The 17,243-nt window shown below is 35.7% G+C and overlaps 1 protein-coding gene across 5 annotated transcripts in view; it reads left to right on the top strand.

Annotated features, from left to right (window-relative positions):
* The window catches only part of LRBA (LPS responsive beige-like anchor protein), a 735,668-nt gene that overhangs the window by 527,460 nt on the left and 190,965 nt on the right, over positions 1 to 17,243 (top strand). For all 5 annotated transcript variants that reach the window (XM_082388949.1, XM_082388950.1, XM_082388948.1 and 2 more), the window contains exons 43-44: positions 2,746 to 2,861; positions 11,268 to 11,380. In XM_082388949.1, the coding sequence (XP_082245075.1) occupies positions 2,746 to 2,861; positions 11,268 to 11,380 (229 nt within the window). The remainder of the gene's footprint in view (positions 1 to 2,745; positions 2,862 to 11,267; positions 11,381 to 17,243) is intronic.

Genomic DNA, 17,243 nt, shown 5'->3' with positions numbered 1-17,243 from the left:
TAATGTTATGCATGAAGTTAATAGACTACAGGACAAAAAAAAAAACCCACATGATCATCTTAGTAGACACAGAAAAAGCATTTGACAAAATAAAACACACATTCATGACTAGAAAATCTCAAACAGATAAATAGCAACCATCAAAAACCCACATAACATACACTGTACTTAATGTTGAAAGATTAAACGCTTTTCCCCTAAGGTCAGGAAGGCTAGAATGTCTTCCATTCTCACCACTTCTATCAATATTATATTGATATATAATGTGTGATAAGCCTGTGTGATAAGAAAGGAAGGGAAGGGAAAAATCAAAGGCATCCAGATTGGAAAGGGAAATGTCTTTATTCCCAGATGACAAAAGACGTGTACAATTTTTGCAATGAAAAGTGTAAAACATGGCTGTTAGAAATTAAAGACAGACATCAATAAATGGAGACATTCCATATTCATGGATCAGAAGGTTCAATATGATTAAGATGTCAATTCTTCCTCAATCTATAAGCTTAATACAACCCCTATCAAAATTTAGTACACTTTTTGGGAGAAATAGAGAAGCTGAAATACAATGGATCTAGAATTGCCAAAACAATTTTGAAAAAGAACAACAAAATTACAGAACTTACACTATCTGATTTCAAAACTTACCATAAAACCATAATAATCAAAATGTGTGCTATTTATACAAGGATAGGCACATAAATTAATGAAACTACATTGAGGATACAGAAATAAACCCTTGCATTTATGGTCAGTTGCTTTTTAAGAAACGTGCCTACACAATTCTATGAAGAAAGGGTAATCTTTAAACAAATGGTACTGTAATGACTGGATAGTCACATGCAAGAAAATGAACTTCAACACTTACCACACAATGTTCATAAGAATTAAGGTGGGTCATTGACCTATATTTAAGATCTAAAACTAAAAAATTTCTCAAATAAAATATAGGATAAAAACTTTATCATCTTGCATTAGGCAAAGAGTTCACATGTGACACCCAAAAGCATAATTCATAAAAGACAAAAATTGAGAAGATGGATTTAATCAAAATTGAAAATGTTTGTGCTTTAAATATATCACTAAGTATGTGAAAAGATAAGCCACAGACTGAGAAAATATTTGCACATCATGTATTTGATAGACTTGTATCCAAAATGTATGATGACCTTTGACAACTCAATAATAGGACAGAAGCAACCCAATTAAGGTAAAAAAGATCTGAATAGTAATTTCCTCAAAGAAAATAAACAAATGGCTAATTAACACATGAAAAGATGTTCAACAATGTACATTAAAATTATAATAAGATACCATTTTACACTCACTAGAATGGCTATAATAAAAATTTCATACAATAGCAAGTATTGGCAGAGATGTGGAAAATTTGGAACATCATACATTGTTTGTTGGAATGTATAATGGAAGACAATTTGGCAGTTTCTCAAAAAGATAAATATTAAGTCAACAGACAACCTGGCAATTTCACTCCTAGGCATCTACCCAAAAGAAATGCAACCATATGTTCATCAACGATGTGTACGTGAATGTTCTGAATAGCATTTTTCATAATACCTAAAAACTGGAATAATTTAAATGTCTATCAACTGGTGAACGGATTTCAAAAATGTGGTATATTCTGTATTCATACAATGGAATACTATTTACAATCAAAAGAAATGAACTGCTTATGCATGCTGCCACATTGATGAACCTCAAAACATTACGGTTAGTAGAAGAAGACTGATGCAAAAGATTACATGATATATGATTCCATTTATCTGAAATGTTCAGAAACGGCTAGTTATAGAGACAGAAGGCAGATTGATAGTTGCCTAGAGCTGGGGATAGGAATAGGAATTAACTCTAAATAGGCACAAGGGAAGTTTTAGCGTTGATTAAAATGTTCCAAAATACAATGTGGTGATAATTGCGCAACTCTAGAAATTTACTTTAAAAAATCATTGAATAGTACACTTACAAGGGTAAATTTTGTGTTACGTAAATTGTACCTTTGGAAATAAAGCTTGAAAAAAATACGTATCTTGTCCTTAGTAGTAGGAAGAACTGTGACAGCATACTTCTCTGAGATTCTGGGCTCTGAATGTAGTAATTAATCCTGTCACCTATTTCCCACTGCTACTTAGTATTGGTCAGTTATATCCTTTGTTATTTACATTACGTTAAGAAAACAGAAAACTTGGTCTACTGTTAGGCTGTATAAAAGAATAATAGTTTCCCTTACCTTTATCCGAACCCACGAATAGACACCTGAGGGATTGGGATCCTCTTTCCCCTATTACAATGGGTATACAAACATAATGTTTAAATTTATATTGTACAAATATGCTGTCTTTAAGAGATGACTATTTAAACTGATAAAGATGTGAATACAATTTTGTGTGTGTTTCTCAGTTACTATAATTACTTTTGTATCAGTAAGGCAGTGAATTATTAATCATACTGTTATTAATCAACATTTATGGAGCCTAGATATTATAATGGCTTTGTAATGACAGCTTACCTTGATGAATAGAATATGGGTAATAGACCTGTGACTCATCCAAATCATTCGTTTAACCATTAATTATAGGTTGAAACATCTCTAGCATTCGTTAGTATAACATGAATAGAACGTCTCAGAATAATACAGATGCCATTTTGAATGAGCACAGAAGTCATGATTTATTACTGATCTAATTAATCTTAAGTTAAATTTGATTCTATATCAAATTCTTTTTCTTGCAGGCGTATCTCATTAGCTAGTCCTCGTCAACTTTTTAAAGCTTCTAATATGACCCAGCGATGGCAACACAGGGAGATTTCAAATTTTGAGTACTTGATGTTTCTCAACACAATAGCAGGTAATTTAAGCTCACATGTTGATGTATTTCAAATGATAAATTATTAATAGTGATATGATTAGATTATTTTGAGTATTTGTATAAATAGAGTCGTTCCATGTAAAGCTGAAGGTGTAAGCAAGCATACAAAGATGGGAAGAAATGAATTATAGCTAGAGAACAATTAATGGTATAGTATGTGTGTTTGTGTTTGCGTGTACATAAAATATATATTCATAAAGGTATAATGAAAAAGAAAACTAGAAAGGTAGTCTGGAGACATTGTGGAAGATTTTTTTTGTCAGTTTGAGGAATTGGCAGTCAATTCACAGGGAAACTTTTGAAAGTTTTTGAACAAATGAGTAATATCAGAACTGTATGAAAAGTTGGAAGCAGTATGAAGGATAAATTATGGTGCAGAGAGTCTAGGTAGAGAGCAGAAGTTAGGAAGCAATTACATATAAAAAGTAATGAGGGCCTGCATTAGAGAGGTGACAGTAGGAATTAAAACAAAGGATTAGATAACACAAGAATAGGGCTTCCCTGGTGGCACAGTGGTTGAGAATCTGCCTGCCAATGCAAGGGACACGGGTTCGATCCCTGGTCCGGGAAGATCCCACATGCCGCGGAGCAACTAAGCCCATGTGCCACAACTACTGAGCCTGTGCTCTAGAGCCCATGAGCCACAACTACTGAGGCTGTGTACCGCAACTACTGAAGCCCACCTGCCTAGAGCCCGTGCTCCACAACAAGAGAAGCCACCACAGTGAGAAGCCCACACACTGCAACAAAGAGTAGGCCCTGTTCACCGCAACCAGAGAAAGCCCGCACACAGCAACAAAGACCCAATGCAGCCAAAAATAAATTAATTAAATTAATTAATTAAACAAACAAACAAACAAAGATAACACAAGAATTTACAAGGTGCAAACCATTTGCCATGCAGCTAACTGAATGTTGGGAGTAAATGAGAAAAAAGTGTCAGAAAAGACTTCCAGGCTTCTGCTCTAAATCATGAAGAAAATGGTGGTGCCATTAAAGGAAAAAGAAGTCAAAAAATTGATCTAGAGAAAGATGATTTTACTGTGCTAGCAAGACATCCAAGATAAGATACCAAAAAGAATTGTTGGAGTATAGGTTAAGTTGAGGGTATTTGGAGCTTAGAGATAGGACATTGGATTTCATCTGCATAGAGAGGAAATCACCAAGAGAGAGAGCTGAGATTACCAAGCCAGGTGATATAGAAAGCAGTGAGGTAAGGTCTGGGGAATGCTCTTGAGCATAACAAAAAGAAAGAGGGAAAGTTATTAAAGAAGAGAAGAGAATGACTGACCCCAGAGTTTATAGACTTAGTAGGAGGAGAACTAAGGTGAAGCAAATGTCTTGAGATACAAGGGGAAAGGGAGAAAGGCCTTGGCCGCTGTATTAGATGTGATGGAGAGGTAAGGGAGAATTAAGAGTGAGTACAGGCCATGCCTTTGGCTTTAACATCTCAGGACTTATGGGTTACTTTACAGGGGTTTGTTTTCTTTCTTTTTTAATATTTATTTATTTGGTTGTGCCAGGTCTTAGTTGTGGCAGGCTGGCTGCTTAGTTGTTGCATGAGAACTCTTAGTTGCAGCATGAATATGGGATCTAGTTCCCTGACCAGGGATCGAACCCAGGCCCCCTGCATTGGGAGCGCTGAGTCTTATCCACTACGCCACCAGGGAAGTCCCTAGGGGTTTATTTGCAAAACAAGCAAAAAAGTTTGATTATAAGGACTGAATGGTTCAAGATTAAATGAGAACATTAGATGTAGATTACAGTTTTCTTGTGTAATAGTAGAGAGAGGGTGAGTTAAGGCAGCGGAGAGTAACTATGAAAGAGGAAGAGAGAGGAAAAGTAACAATTCACATTATGAGGGAGACCTGTTCAAGAGCTCAGGTGGAAGAATCACACCTCCCAGAGAATAAAGACACTATTGGAGAAGTGGAGAAGAGAGGGTGTAGTACGAAGAATTGGAAGTTCAGGGCTTACACTGAAAAAGTCTAAAATTCATCAGTTAGGAAGATACTCATCTGAGGGTCCATTGAGGGAATGGAATAAAGAAAGTTTGAACAGTTATGTGGAATTTAGTAGGGATTGTATAACTAGAGACTGAAAGGATTTTTAAGTAATAATGAGAGACAGGAAACTTATGCAACAAGTTTAAATGGACATGTTTTGTACATGATAAATCAATTAACACCTAGATTGAATGCAGTGTAATAATTATGGACAGCATTTATGAAATGGTCTACTCTCAACTTCTAGTGTGCCTATAGTGTCTTTTAAATATATCCCCTGGATATTCTCTTTAAAGAATAGAATCAATAATTTGCTTTGGATGGTTTTTACATACACTAGAGGCTGGGGTGGAGTCTCATGTTATTTAATATTTCTTTTACAGTGTTATCTGTGATACAAATAGGTTCTCATGATATCATGACACATTTCCCAAAAGACAGTCACTAGGCATTCAGTAGCTAAATATTGAATTTAACTTAATTAATAAAAGTCTGTTTACAGTGAGCAGATGCGTACTCTTTTTTTCGTAGGTACAATAAACTTGATTATTTAAGCAGATAGGCTAAGAAGAGGATTTTACTATTTACTAACATCTCAATCAGGAAAATGTGAGAGAATGGAGACATCAAAATAGACTGCTTTTTGCTGTTAAGTTTGGTTATTTTCTTCTGGGAGAAGTTAAAATTGACAGAAATATGTAATGACATAAATACTTCTGAATTAAAATTGTCCTAGTTATTCATGTTTTCTAAGACTATTTCCAGATCAATCAAGGAAGAACTCTGTTACTCTAATAGACCTCACGCCCTTGATGAATACAGTGAAATAAAATGTTAAAAGCATCAAATCAGGTTGTAGTCCTTGCTCTGCTCCGTCCAATCGGGGGACTATTTACCGTCTGCTCCTGGGTCTCTCAGGCAGCCACTCTCATGGGCACATGCCCAGGACCTGCTCCTGCCCCACGCTCCCTCCCTCTGCCTTTCACTTCCCAGCTGCCAAGACCTTGGAAGCTTTGAAGCTCAGCAGAGAAGGCAAATTCATTGACAACAGTCTGTAAAGTGTCAAGCAATATCCAGATATTACCTGCACTCTGCCTGTCCCCTGCCTGAACCTGGGATTCTTCCACAGAGTGAGTGGTTCTGGGTCCCACATTGTCATTGCTCATTTGGTTGATGAAGACATATTGACAAAGTTGTTGTTGGTTATACCCTTTTGCATTCTCACTAGCAAGGCAAAAGAGGGACTGTTTCTCCACACCCTTGCCAACAGAGTATATTGTCAAGCTTTTGAACGTTTGCTAATCTGGTACCTCAGGACTGCCTGCTTGCTAAGACCCTCTGTAAAAGCTCCATGCACCCTGCTATTGAGCGCTCTGAGGAGGTAACAGTATTCAGAGAGGGTCTTGGTGCTCCAACTGGGTGTCAAGCCTGTGCCTCTGAGGTGGGAGAGCCAAGTTCAGGACATTGGTCCACCAGAGACCTCCCGGCTCCATGTGATACGAAACGGCGAAAGCTCTCCCAGAGATCTCCATCTCAAAGCTAAGACCCAGCTCCACCCAACAACAAGCAAGCTACAGTGCTGGACACCCCATGCCAAACAACTAGCAAGACAGGAACACAACCCCATCCATTAGCAGAGAGGCTGCCTAAAATCATAAGGTCACAGACACCCCAAAACACACCACCGGTCGGGGTTCTGCCCACCAGAAAGACAGGATTCAGCCTCATCCACCAGAACACAGGCACTAGTCCCTTCCACCAGGAAGCCTACACAACCCACTGAACCAACCTTAGCCACTGGGGGCAGACACCAAAAACAACAGGAACTATGAACCTGCAGCCTGCAAAAAGGAGACCCCAAACACAGTAAGTTAAGCAAAATGAGAAGACAGAGAAACACACAGCAGATGAAGGAGCAAGGTAAAAACCCACCAGACCAAACAAATGAAGAGGAAATAGGCAGTCTACCTGAAAAAGAATTCAGAGTAATGATAGTAAAGATGACCCAAAATCTTGAAAATAGAATGGAGAAAATACAAGAAACGTTTAACAAGGACCTAGAAGAACTAAAGAGCAAACAGACAATGATGAACAACACAATAAATGAAATAAAAAATTCTCTAGAAGGAATCAATAGCAGAATAACTGAGGAAGAAGAATGGATAAGTGATGTAGAAGATAAAATAGTGGAAATAACTACTGCAGAGCAGAATAAAGAAAAAAGAATGAAAAGAATTGAGACAGTCTTAGAGACCTCTGGGACAACATTAAACATACCAACATTCGAACTATAGGGGTCCTGGAAGAAAAAGAGAAAAAGAAAGGGACTGAGAAAATATTTGAAGAGATATTTGAAGTTGAAAACTTCCTAATATGGGAAAAGAAATAGTCAATCAAGTCCAGGAAGCACAGAGAGTCCCATACAGGATAAATCCAAGGAGAAACACACCAAGACACATATTAATCAAACTATCAAAAATTAAATACAAAGAAAAAATATTATAATTGGCAAGGGACAAACAACAAATAACATACAAGGGAATCCCCATGAAGTTAACAGCTGATCTTTCAGCAGAAACTCTGCAGCTGGAAGGGAGTGGCAAGACATATTTAAAGTGATGAAAGGGAAAAACCTACAACCAAGATTACTCTACCCAGCAAGGATCTCATTCAGATTCGACGGAGATTTTAAAACCTTTACAGAGAAGCAAAAGCTAAGAGAATTCAGCACCACCAAACTAGCTTTACAACAAATGCTAAAGGAACTTCTCTAGGCAGGAAACAAAAGAGAAGGAAAAGACCTAAAATAACAAACCCAAAACAATTAAGAAAATGGTAATAGGAACATACATATAGATAACTACCTTAAATGTAAATGGATTAAATGCTCCCACCAAAAGACATAGACTGGCTGAATGGATACAAAAAGAAGACCTGTATATATGCTGCCTACAAGAGACCCACTTCAGACCTAGGGACACATAAAGACTGAAAGTGAGGGGGTGGAAAAAGATATTCCATGCAAATGGAAATCAAAAGAAAGCTGGAGTAGCAATTCTCATATCAGACAAAATAGACTTTAAAATAAAGACTATCACAAGAGACAGAGAAGGACACTACATAATGATCAAGGGATCAATCCAAGAAGAAGATAAAACAATTGTAAATACTTATGCACCCAACATAGGAGCACCTCAATACATAAAGCAAATGCTAACAGCCATACAAGGGAAATCGACAACACAATCATAGTAGGGGAATTGAACACCCCACTTTCACTGATGGACAGATCATCCAAAGTGAAAATAAATAAGGAAACACAAGAGTTAAATGATACATGAAACAAGATGGACTTAATTGATATTTATAGGACATTCCATCCAAAAACAACAGAATACACTTTCTTCTCAAATGCTCATAGAAGATTCTCCAGGATAGATCATATCTTGGGTCACAGATCAAGCCTTGGTAAATTTAAGAAAATTGAAATCATATCACATATCTTTTCCAACCACAATACTATGAGACTAGATATCAATTACAGGAAAAAAGTCTGTAAAAATTACAAACACATGGAGGCTAAACAATACAGTACTTAATAACCAAGAGATCACTGAAGAAATCAAAGAGGAAATCAAAAAATACCTAGAAACAAATGACAATGAAAACACGACGACCCAAAACCTATGGGATGCAGCAAAAGCAGTTCTAAGAGGGAAGTTTATAGCAATAAAATCCTACCTGAAAGAATCAGGCTCCCTGACTTCAGACTATATTACAAAGCTACAGTAATCAAGACAGTATGGTACTGGCACAAACACAGAAATATAGATTAATGGAACAGGATTGAAAGCCCAGAGATAAACCCATGCACATATGGTCACCTTATCTTTGATAAAGGAGGCAAGCATATACAGTGGAGAAAAGACAGCCTCTTCAATAAGTGGTTCTGGGAAAACTGGACAGCTACATGTAAAAGAATGAAATTAGAACACTCCTTAACACCATACACAAAAATAAACTCAAAATGGTTTAAAAACCAAAATGTAAGGCCAGACGCTATAAAACTCTTAGCGGAAAACATAGGCTGAACACTCTATGACATGAATCACAGCAAGATCCTTTTAGACCCACCTCCTAGAGAAATGGAAATAAAAAGAAAAATAAACAAATGGGACCTAATGAAACTTAAAAGCTTTTTCACAGCAAAGGAAACCATAAACAAGATGAAAAGACAACCCTCAGAATGGGAGAAAATATTTGCAAATGAAGCAACTGACAAGGGATTAATCTCCAAAATTTACAAGCAGCTCATGCAGCTCAATATCAAAAAAAACAAACAACCCAATCCAAAACTGTGCAGAAAACCTAAATAGACATTTCTCCAAAGAAGATATACCAATTGCCAACAAACACGTGAAAGGATGCTCAACATCACTAACCATTAGAGAAATGCAAATCAAAACTACAGTGAGGTATCACCTCACACCAGTCAGAATGGCCATCATCCAAAAACCTACAAACAATAAATGCTGGAGAGGGTGTGGAGAAAAGGGAACCCTCTTGCACTGTTGGTGGGAATGTAAATTGATACAGCCACTATGGAGAACAGTATGGAAGTTCCTTAAAAAACTAAAAATAGAGCTACCATATGATGCAGCAATCCCAGTACTGGGCATATACCCTGAGAAAACCATAATTCAGAAAGAGTCATGTACCACAATGTTCATTGCAGCTCTATTTACAATAGCCAGGACATGGAAGCAACCTAAGTGTCCATTGACAGATGAATGGATAAAGAAGTTGTGGCACATATATACAATGGGTTATTACTCAGCCATAAAAAGAAACGAAATTGAGTTATTTGTAGTGAGGTGGCTGGACCTAGAGTCTGTCATACAGAGTGAAGTTAAGTCAGAAAGAGAAATACAAATACCATATCCTAACACATATATATGGAATCTAAAAAAAAAAAAAGGTTCTGAAGAACCTAGGGGCAAGACAGGAATAAAGATGCAGACGAGGGGAATGGACTTGAGGACACAGGGAGAGGGAAGAGTAAGCTGGGACGAAGTGAGAGAGTGGCATGGACATATATACACTACCAAATGTAAAATAGATAGCTACTGGGAAGCAGCCACATAGCACAGGGAGATCAGCTCGGTGCTTTGTGACCACCTAGAGGGGTGGGATAGGGAGGGTGGGAGGGAGATGCAAGAGGGAGAAGATGTGGAGATATATGTATATGTATAGCTGATTCACTTTGTTATAAAGCGGAAACTAACACACCATTGTAAAGCAATTATACTCCAATAAAGATGTTTAAAAAAAAAAACAAAACATCAAATGATAAGGGAGGCTTAGATACCAAGAATTTGTGTGGAGAGCTACTGTAATACTCAGCCCTATATTGATATGATATCTGTATATATTTGAGAACGGGAAAAGAATGGCGATGATAGAATACACTATAAGAAAGGAATTCAACCAATATTAATATCCTTGTTTGCCTTGTATTTTAGCCATAAAAGTCTGTTCACATTAAATCTAAGTAAAAATAGGTTATAGACTAGTAAAATGGTGGAGTCAAACGCCAACATTTTTACTCCAGAAACAATGATGTCATCTACCGTGCTGCCTCCCTAAAGTGGTGATATCCAGAAAACTGCTGTTTCTACATGGATGGGCTACGTCATCCTTTGTTTTATTCATATTTTTAGTAGACCTGAATGTGTCGTTGAATGTCATTAGTTTAGCAGAATCATAGAAGAGTATGTGGCAGCATTTGGGAATGAAGTAAGCAACATCTATGATACTGTGCATTATGTTCAAAGGAGCATAGAATTTGAAAGCTGTCACAGAAATTTCAGAGTTATTAAGAACATCCTGGTCATTTTACAGTTGACTGTGAATGCCCATAGGGGTGAAGTCACTTGAACTTAGTTGATTGGTTGGTTGGTTAATTAATGGCAAAGAAAGGATTCTGGTGTTGAAGAACTCTGTGAGATTGCAAATTGTTTTTTAAATTCCTAATGAGGATTATTTTATTTGGTGCAGGCTTTCAACTAATAAAAAATAATTGTGTAATTTATAAGATGTGGGTACAGAGTATCTGGATTTGAATGTAGTTTGACCATTACTAGTTGCATGATTTGGGGCAAGTTACATAAACTTTTGTGCCTCGGTTTTTTTATCTGTAAAATGGGGGTGATCCCAATTTCATAGGGTTATTGTGAGAATTAAATGAAATTGTGAATGGATAGCACTGGGAACAATGTCTGGCACTCAGAAATTGTTGTTCTTGTTACTTTTAGTATATTCCTGAATGTCTATCATTTCATTCTTCTAAATTAAGAATGACTTTTTTTTCCTCTTCCAGGACGGAGTTACAATGACTTAAATCAGTACCCAGTGTTTCCCTGGGTCATTACTAATTATGAATCAGAAGAACTGGATCTTACTTTGCCAAGTAACTTCAGAGATTTGTCCAAGGTAATTTCTTAATAATCATCTGAAATATCACTATCTTGAATATAAAAATATTCAAGTGATTATCTTTATTTTTCACATCACATTTAGAAAATATTTTTAATATTATTATAACTAATATATTTGTTTTTTAAATGTATTTTCATTATTCTCAAATTTAAAATAGAAAAATTTAATATGCCTGGTAACCTTGATAACAACTAAAAATATTAACAGTTATATATTTTTCTCCATATACATTTAAGAAGATATTATTCCCAAATATCAGCTTCTTCTAAGGGTGTCAGTACTTGATAAAAGATACGAAGAACATCATGGAAACTTCTTACCAGCACTCTTGTAAAAAGACAAGTAACCCCACACTGCTCTGTGTCTCCTAAGTGATTTTCCTCTACCTCTTGCCCTTCTCTGAGCCATTCCTCACTACAACAGAGTGGATCCTCTTTAAATGTAATTTTGAATTCCATAAATTCAGCGCTTAAACCTTTCTTGACTTATCATTGCATGCAGAATGGATCCTTCCCAACTCCACAGTTTGCTTTCTCTGCCTTGAATGTTCATCTCCCTGCTCTGTGAGTGGCTGACTGTCTCAGTCCTTTAGGAACAACACCTCCTCATAGAGACCATTACTGATTCCTTCCTTCCTCTCTTTCAGAGCACCTAAAATATCCTGCATTTTTACATATCTTTCTACCTACTTGTTTTGGTTCTTCTTGTGTGCTCCACTAAAGTTCATAAAGATAGAGTTCTCGTTTACCATTATTTCTCCCTTGCCTAGTATAGGACCTGCCATTCAATAAATGTGTTAAGTGAATTAAATAATAAAATATACATGACATTTCCCCCAAGTTCTAAAAAATTAATTTTAACTGTGTTAAAATTAATCAGTCTGTTTTTAATTTTAAAATGTGAAACATGTAAATAACAAAAACTACCTCTAATTTACCGCATATCAGTAAGGAAAAACTACATTTTATACACACACACACATACACACACACACACTGGGTTTTCTATAAGTATTTTCACATATCATCAGGCATTCTTTAAGAATTTTCCTTTTCTGTCCTGAATTATCAACAAACAGAATATCCTGAATCCTTTTTCACTTTTAAAGGAGAGTTTTCATTTTCAAAAGAAAGCCTTGTTTGCACATTACCTATCGGATATGGGATTAATATGTAGAATATATAGAGAACTCCTAAAACTCAACAACAAAAACCGAACAACCTGATTCAAAAACAGGTGAAGAATTTGAATAGACAATTCTCCAAAGAAGTTATACAAATGGCCAATGAGCAGATGAAAAGGTGTTCAACATTACTAATTGTTAGGAAAATGTATATCAAAACCAAATGAGATAACCACTTCACAGCCAGTAGGATGGCTTTAATTAAAAAAAAAAAATCATAAAATAACAAGTATTGGTGAAGATGTGGAGAAATTAGAGCCCTTGTGGACTGCTGGTGGGACTGTACAATGGTGAAGCTGACATGGAAAAAAGTATGGCAGTTCCTTCAAAATAAAAAATAGAATTACCCTAAGATCCAGCCATTCTACTTTTGAATATATACCCAAGAGAAATAAAAGCAGAGACTCGAAGAGGTATTTGTATACCAATTTTCATATTCATAATAGTATTATTTACAGTAACCAAAAGATGGAAGCAATCCAAGTATCCACTGTTGGATAAATGGATAAACAGAATGTGGTGCATATATACAGTGGAATATTGTTCAGCCTTAAAGAGGAAGGAACCTCTGACACCTGCTGCAGTATGGATGAACCTTGAAGACATTATGCTAAGTGAAATAAGCCATTCACAAAAGGACAAACACTGTGTGATTTCACTCATGTGAGGTATTTAGAGTAGTCGAATTCATAGAGACAGAAAGTAGAATGGTGGTTGCCAGGGCCTGGCGGGGGGAGGGAGGAATGGAGACTCACTTAATGGATATAGAGTCTCAGTTTTGCAAGATGAAACAAGTTCTGGAGATGGACGGTGGTGATGGTTGGCCAACAACCTGAATGTAATGCCACTGAACTTACACTTAAAAGTGGTTAAAATGGTAAGGTTCATGTATGTATATTTTATAACAATTAAAAAACAAAAACAATAAAAAGGCCAGTAAGGGGAGAAAAAGAGGTAATTAGTAAACTAGACACAAAATAGAGGTTTGAAAAAGCACCTGCAAGTTTCTGCTTTTACTTTTCTTTGATCACCTTGAGAACAACATGCCCAGGTTAACTAGCTGGAGGGCCAGGACTGACACCTGGAGGATGGCTGAGCTGTGTGAGCTGAGGCCATCCTACACGAGCCAGCCCTCAGCTGACCACAAACATATGAGCAAGCACAACCAAGAGCAGCCAGCTGTGGCCAGATCAGCAGAATTTCCCGGGTGACCCATTGACTACGAGGAATAATAAGTGGATAAATGTTTTTTTGGGTTTTTTTTTTTTTTAAAGGAAAGCCTTACTTACATTTAGGTATTGTATTTGTTCTAAGACCCTGTAGTATTTCACTGGAATCTGTAGAACTCTCTTGTCTAATAAATGAGGACTGTATTAGTTTGACTTGTGTAGTGAGCCATGCAGTAGGTCAATAGTAAAAACTGGACAGCTCTTTAATTCTCAGACTATTATATCCTACTATCCTTTATTTGAATTTTGTGTAAGTGAAAGTAAAGGTCTCATTTTTCATTAAATTGTTAAAATGTAAAATTTGCCTCACAAAATAAATATATAACCTTTCTAGACATCTAGAAGAATTGCCTTTTTTTTGTTTAAGCTGAGTCCTTCAGTTTGGACTTCTATTTAAGCACATAACTTAAGATGTTTTGTGCTTTAGAGGACTTTTTGTAGGCTCTTTAAGATGCAGTGAGTAGTTAGATGGATTGTGGACAAGGTGCATGTTTATGTCTTGATGGAACAGTTAGCAGTGGTGCTAAGTGGGAGGCTATTTGGATTTTTCTGCTGAGGCTGTATTTCTCTCTTCTGCCATCACTGTACCTGAACAAGAGCTCCCATAACCCTATCACCTCGTCTTACTACTTCCTTGCCAAAAGCCTCCGTTCTCTGACCCTCATCTTTGTTCTCTATTCCACTAAAAATCTTACATGACCAGAAGAAAGCCTTCAAAACAATTTTTTAAAAGTAGATCCTATGAATTTTTTCATTATGAGAATCCGATGAAATAGTATCAGCAAAATGCTGTTATTATTTGCCAGGTAAATAGAATCTTTTATTCAAATTGAATCTTATTTGTATGTTGCAGCTGTTTCTAAGGAACTTGCCAAATACTTTTGCTAGGTGTGTAAAACACTGTTTTAACTCATGTCTTTATAACTTATCTTCTGTATGTGATAAATGAGGTTATTTTTATGCCCCACTAGACAAGCAATAGAAATTTTGCTTTTTCTATTTTATTAGATTAAAAGTAAAAAGGGGTTCAGAAGCCAAAGCAAAAGAGTTATTTTCATTATTCTCTATCTATAAATGTCCATATCCGCTGTACAAAGACATAAAAATATCACTTTGGTGATTTAGTGTGTTTAATTGTAGTAGTATCCATTTTTATATAAAAATTTTATATATAAAAAAAAATTATAATATTATAAGAGATTTTGTGAAAGGATTGCATTTTGTGCTGAGGAAGGAAAATTTATGAAGAGTGTTTTCAACACTAGCTGAACAGCACTTAATTGGCTAGCCAACAGTAGTGCGATTAGCAGAGCTGGGAAGAAGTAGGGAGCTCTAATACTCAGCCACATAACCTACAACATCTCCTTTCCTATAAAGCAGCAGTAGTTCAAATGCTACAAAAGTCATTCAAGTTCATGAAAATGGAATTCTGCTACTACTAATTGTTTTCATTAAATATTCATGGAAATAAGTGAGTTTGGAATTAACTGAATTATTTTAAGTGAAATAAGCATATCAGGTATTTTAAAATTGTACTTTCCATGTATAACATTGTTTACTTTATAAAATGTATCTCATTCCTATTGGTATTAAAGTCTGCCTAATGTTTACAGTATGATTCCATTTTGAAATATCTGTTTATATACATATTTTCAGGAATGCATCACGTACATAAAATGAGCTATATCTGTATGAAAAACGATTATAATAGAATTATATTGAAGTTTGTCCCATAGTATACATTTAGCAAACATTACTATTTGTTTAAATAAACTTGTGAAATCAAAGGAAACATTGTGTGCAAAGCTTAATTTAAAATATAAACAGATCTTACCCTCCTTCTTAAGTAGATAATATAGCCTGACTAGCTTTAAAATGCATTGAATTATTTATGCGTGTTTATGTCCATTTAATTTCCCCTAAGCTGGTTTTCAGAGGAGTTTTAGTAGCATTGATACAAAGCTACAATTTTATTTGGTAATCTCTTCCATGTTGCACAGGGAATTCTCTTTCTGAAGCTGAATTAATGTAATCAGCACCCTTTCTTCTGTATTATGTTTCTGATCATTCTGTTCAAAAAGAAAGTCTAAATGGGGCAGTGCAAAAAAAATGTCTAGTCTGAAAATCACAATGAAAATTTAATATTTCCTTGTATTGAGAAACTCCTCATTTAACATAATGGTTTAATTTATTCTTTTAAAGCTGAAAAAAAGTAGAGATCAGTTTTGAAGTTGATTTTTTTTCTCCACTTTCCCTGTTGTTTCATCACTAGTCTGAAATTCTGACTGATGAGAAGACAGATCTAACCATGCATAAACTTTGAAGTGACATTAATCCATATTTTACAAATACATACTGATTTTTATATTTTGACAGTCTCCTTGGAAGAGATAAGAACATTTTTTTTTGTCTTTTCTTTATAAGAAGTTATAATTAGGACAGGAATATATTTACAAAATGTCATACCATAAAAACAAATTATGATGGCTGAGTGTTTCAGTACCAGGGCTTCCTTGGTGGATTAGTAAGATTTTTTTGTGCTATTGTGATTTATTTATTTATTTATTTCCTTAGTAGGAGATTGATTGTGTAAGCCAATTTTCTAAGTGAGGACAATCAAGATAATCAGGTACAATCATTTCTGTTCTAATTGATCAACATAGTTATTTTGGAATATTTAATGTATATACCTGGATACCTATTCCAAAAAACAAGTATGTTGTTAGATTGAAATGGAACTATCCATTTCCAAGTGAAATCTTGCAAATGAAAACTCAGCTGTAAATTTCAGGGTAGGAACCTCTCACTTTATTACTGTTAACTAATGTTTATTAAGGACTTAGTATATGCCAGGCTCTTATTTAAGAATATCACATGTGTTAATTCTTTTAACCCTCACAAAGGCCTTCTAAGATTGGTAACGTTATTATTGTCTTTTACAGGGACAGAAATTGAGGCACCATGAGGTTAAGCAAGTTGTACAAAGTCACATAGCTAGTGGATAGAACCAGAATTTTAACACTATGCAGTTCACAACTAGCATTTTAAAAAAAGAATAGAATAGTATAGCATTACATTAAAAAAAGAAAGTGATGTGCATCATGTATGAATCTTCTGCTTAAGATGTGTGTGTGTGTGTGTGTGTGTGTGTGTGTGTGTGTGTGTGTGTGTGTGTGTGTGTGTGTGTGTGCTGGGTTATGATTTGAAGTGACAGACTTCTTACTATGAGCTTTGGCCCAGAAACCTTGAGAAATGCTGCAATATGCTATACTGCTTTCTACGTTTGGTATCAATTGCTAAGTCTGTTTTGATGTTATTTTATCAAGTTGCTTTTCACCTCTCATGCTGAAATGCATGGTAAGAGACAACCAGCATTCCATTGCTTGAAAAAGGAAAGCTTTTCCCAATTGCCTACTCCTGGTGTGTTTGTCCCAGGTTATGCCCC

Source organism: Balaenoptera borealis (assembly GCF_965194805.1).
Source record: "Balaenoptera borealis genome assembly, chromosome: 4".
NCBI lineage: Eukaryota > Metazoa > Chordata > Mammalia > Artiodactyla > Balaenopteridae > Balaenoptera > Balaenoptera borealis.
Note: the sequence above shows the minus strand (reverse complement) of the source record. Positions and strands in the feature narration are given on the sequence as shown.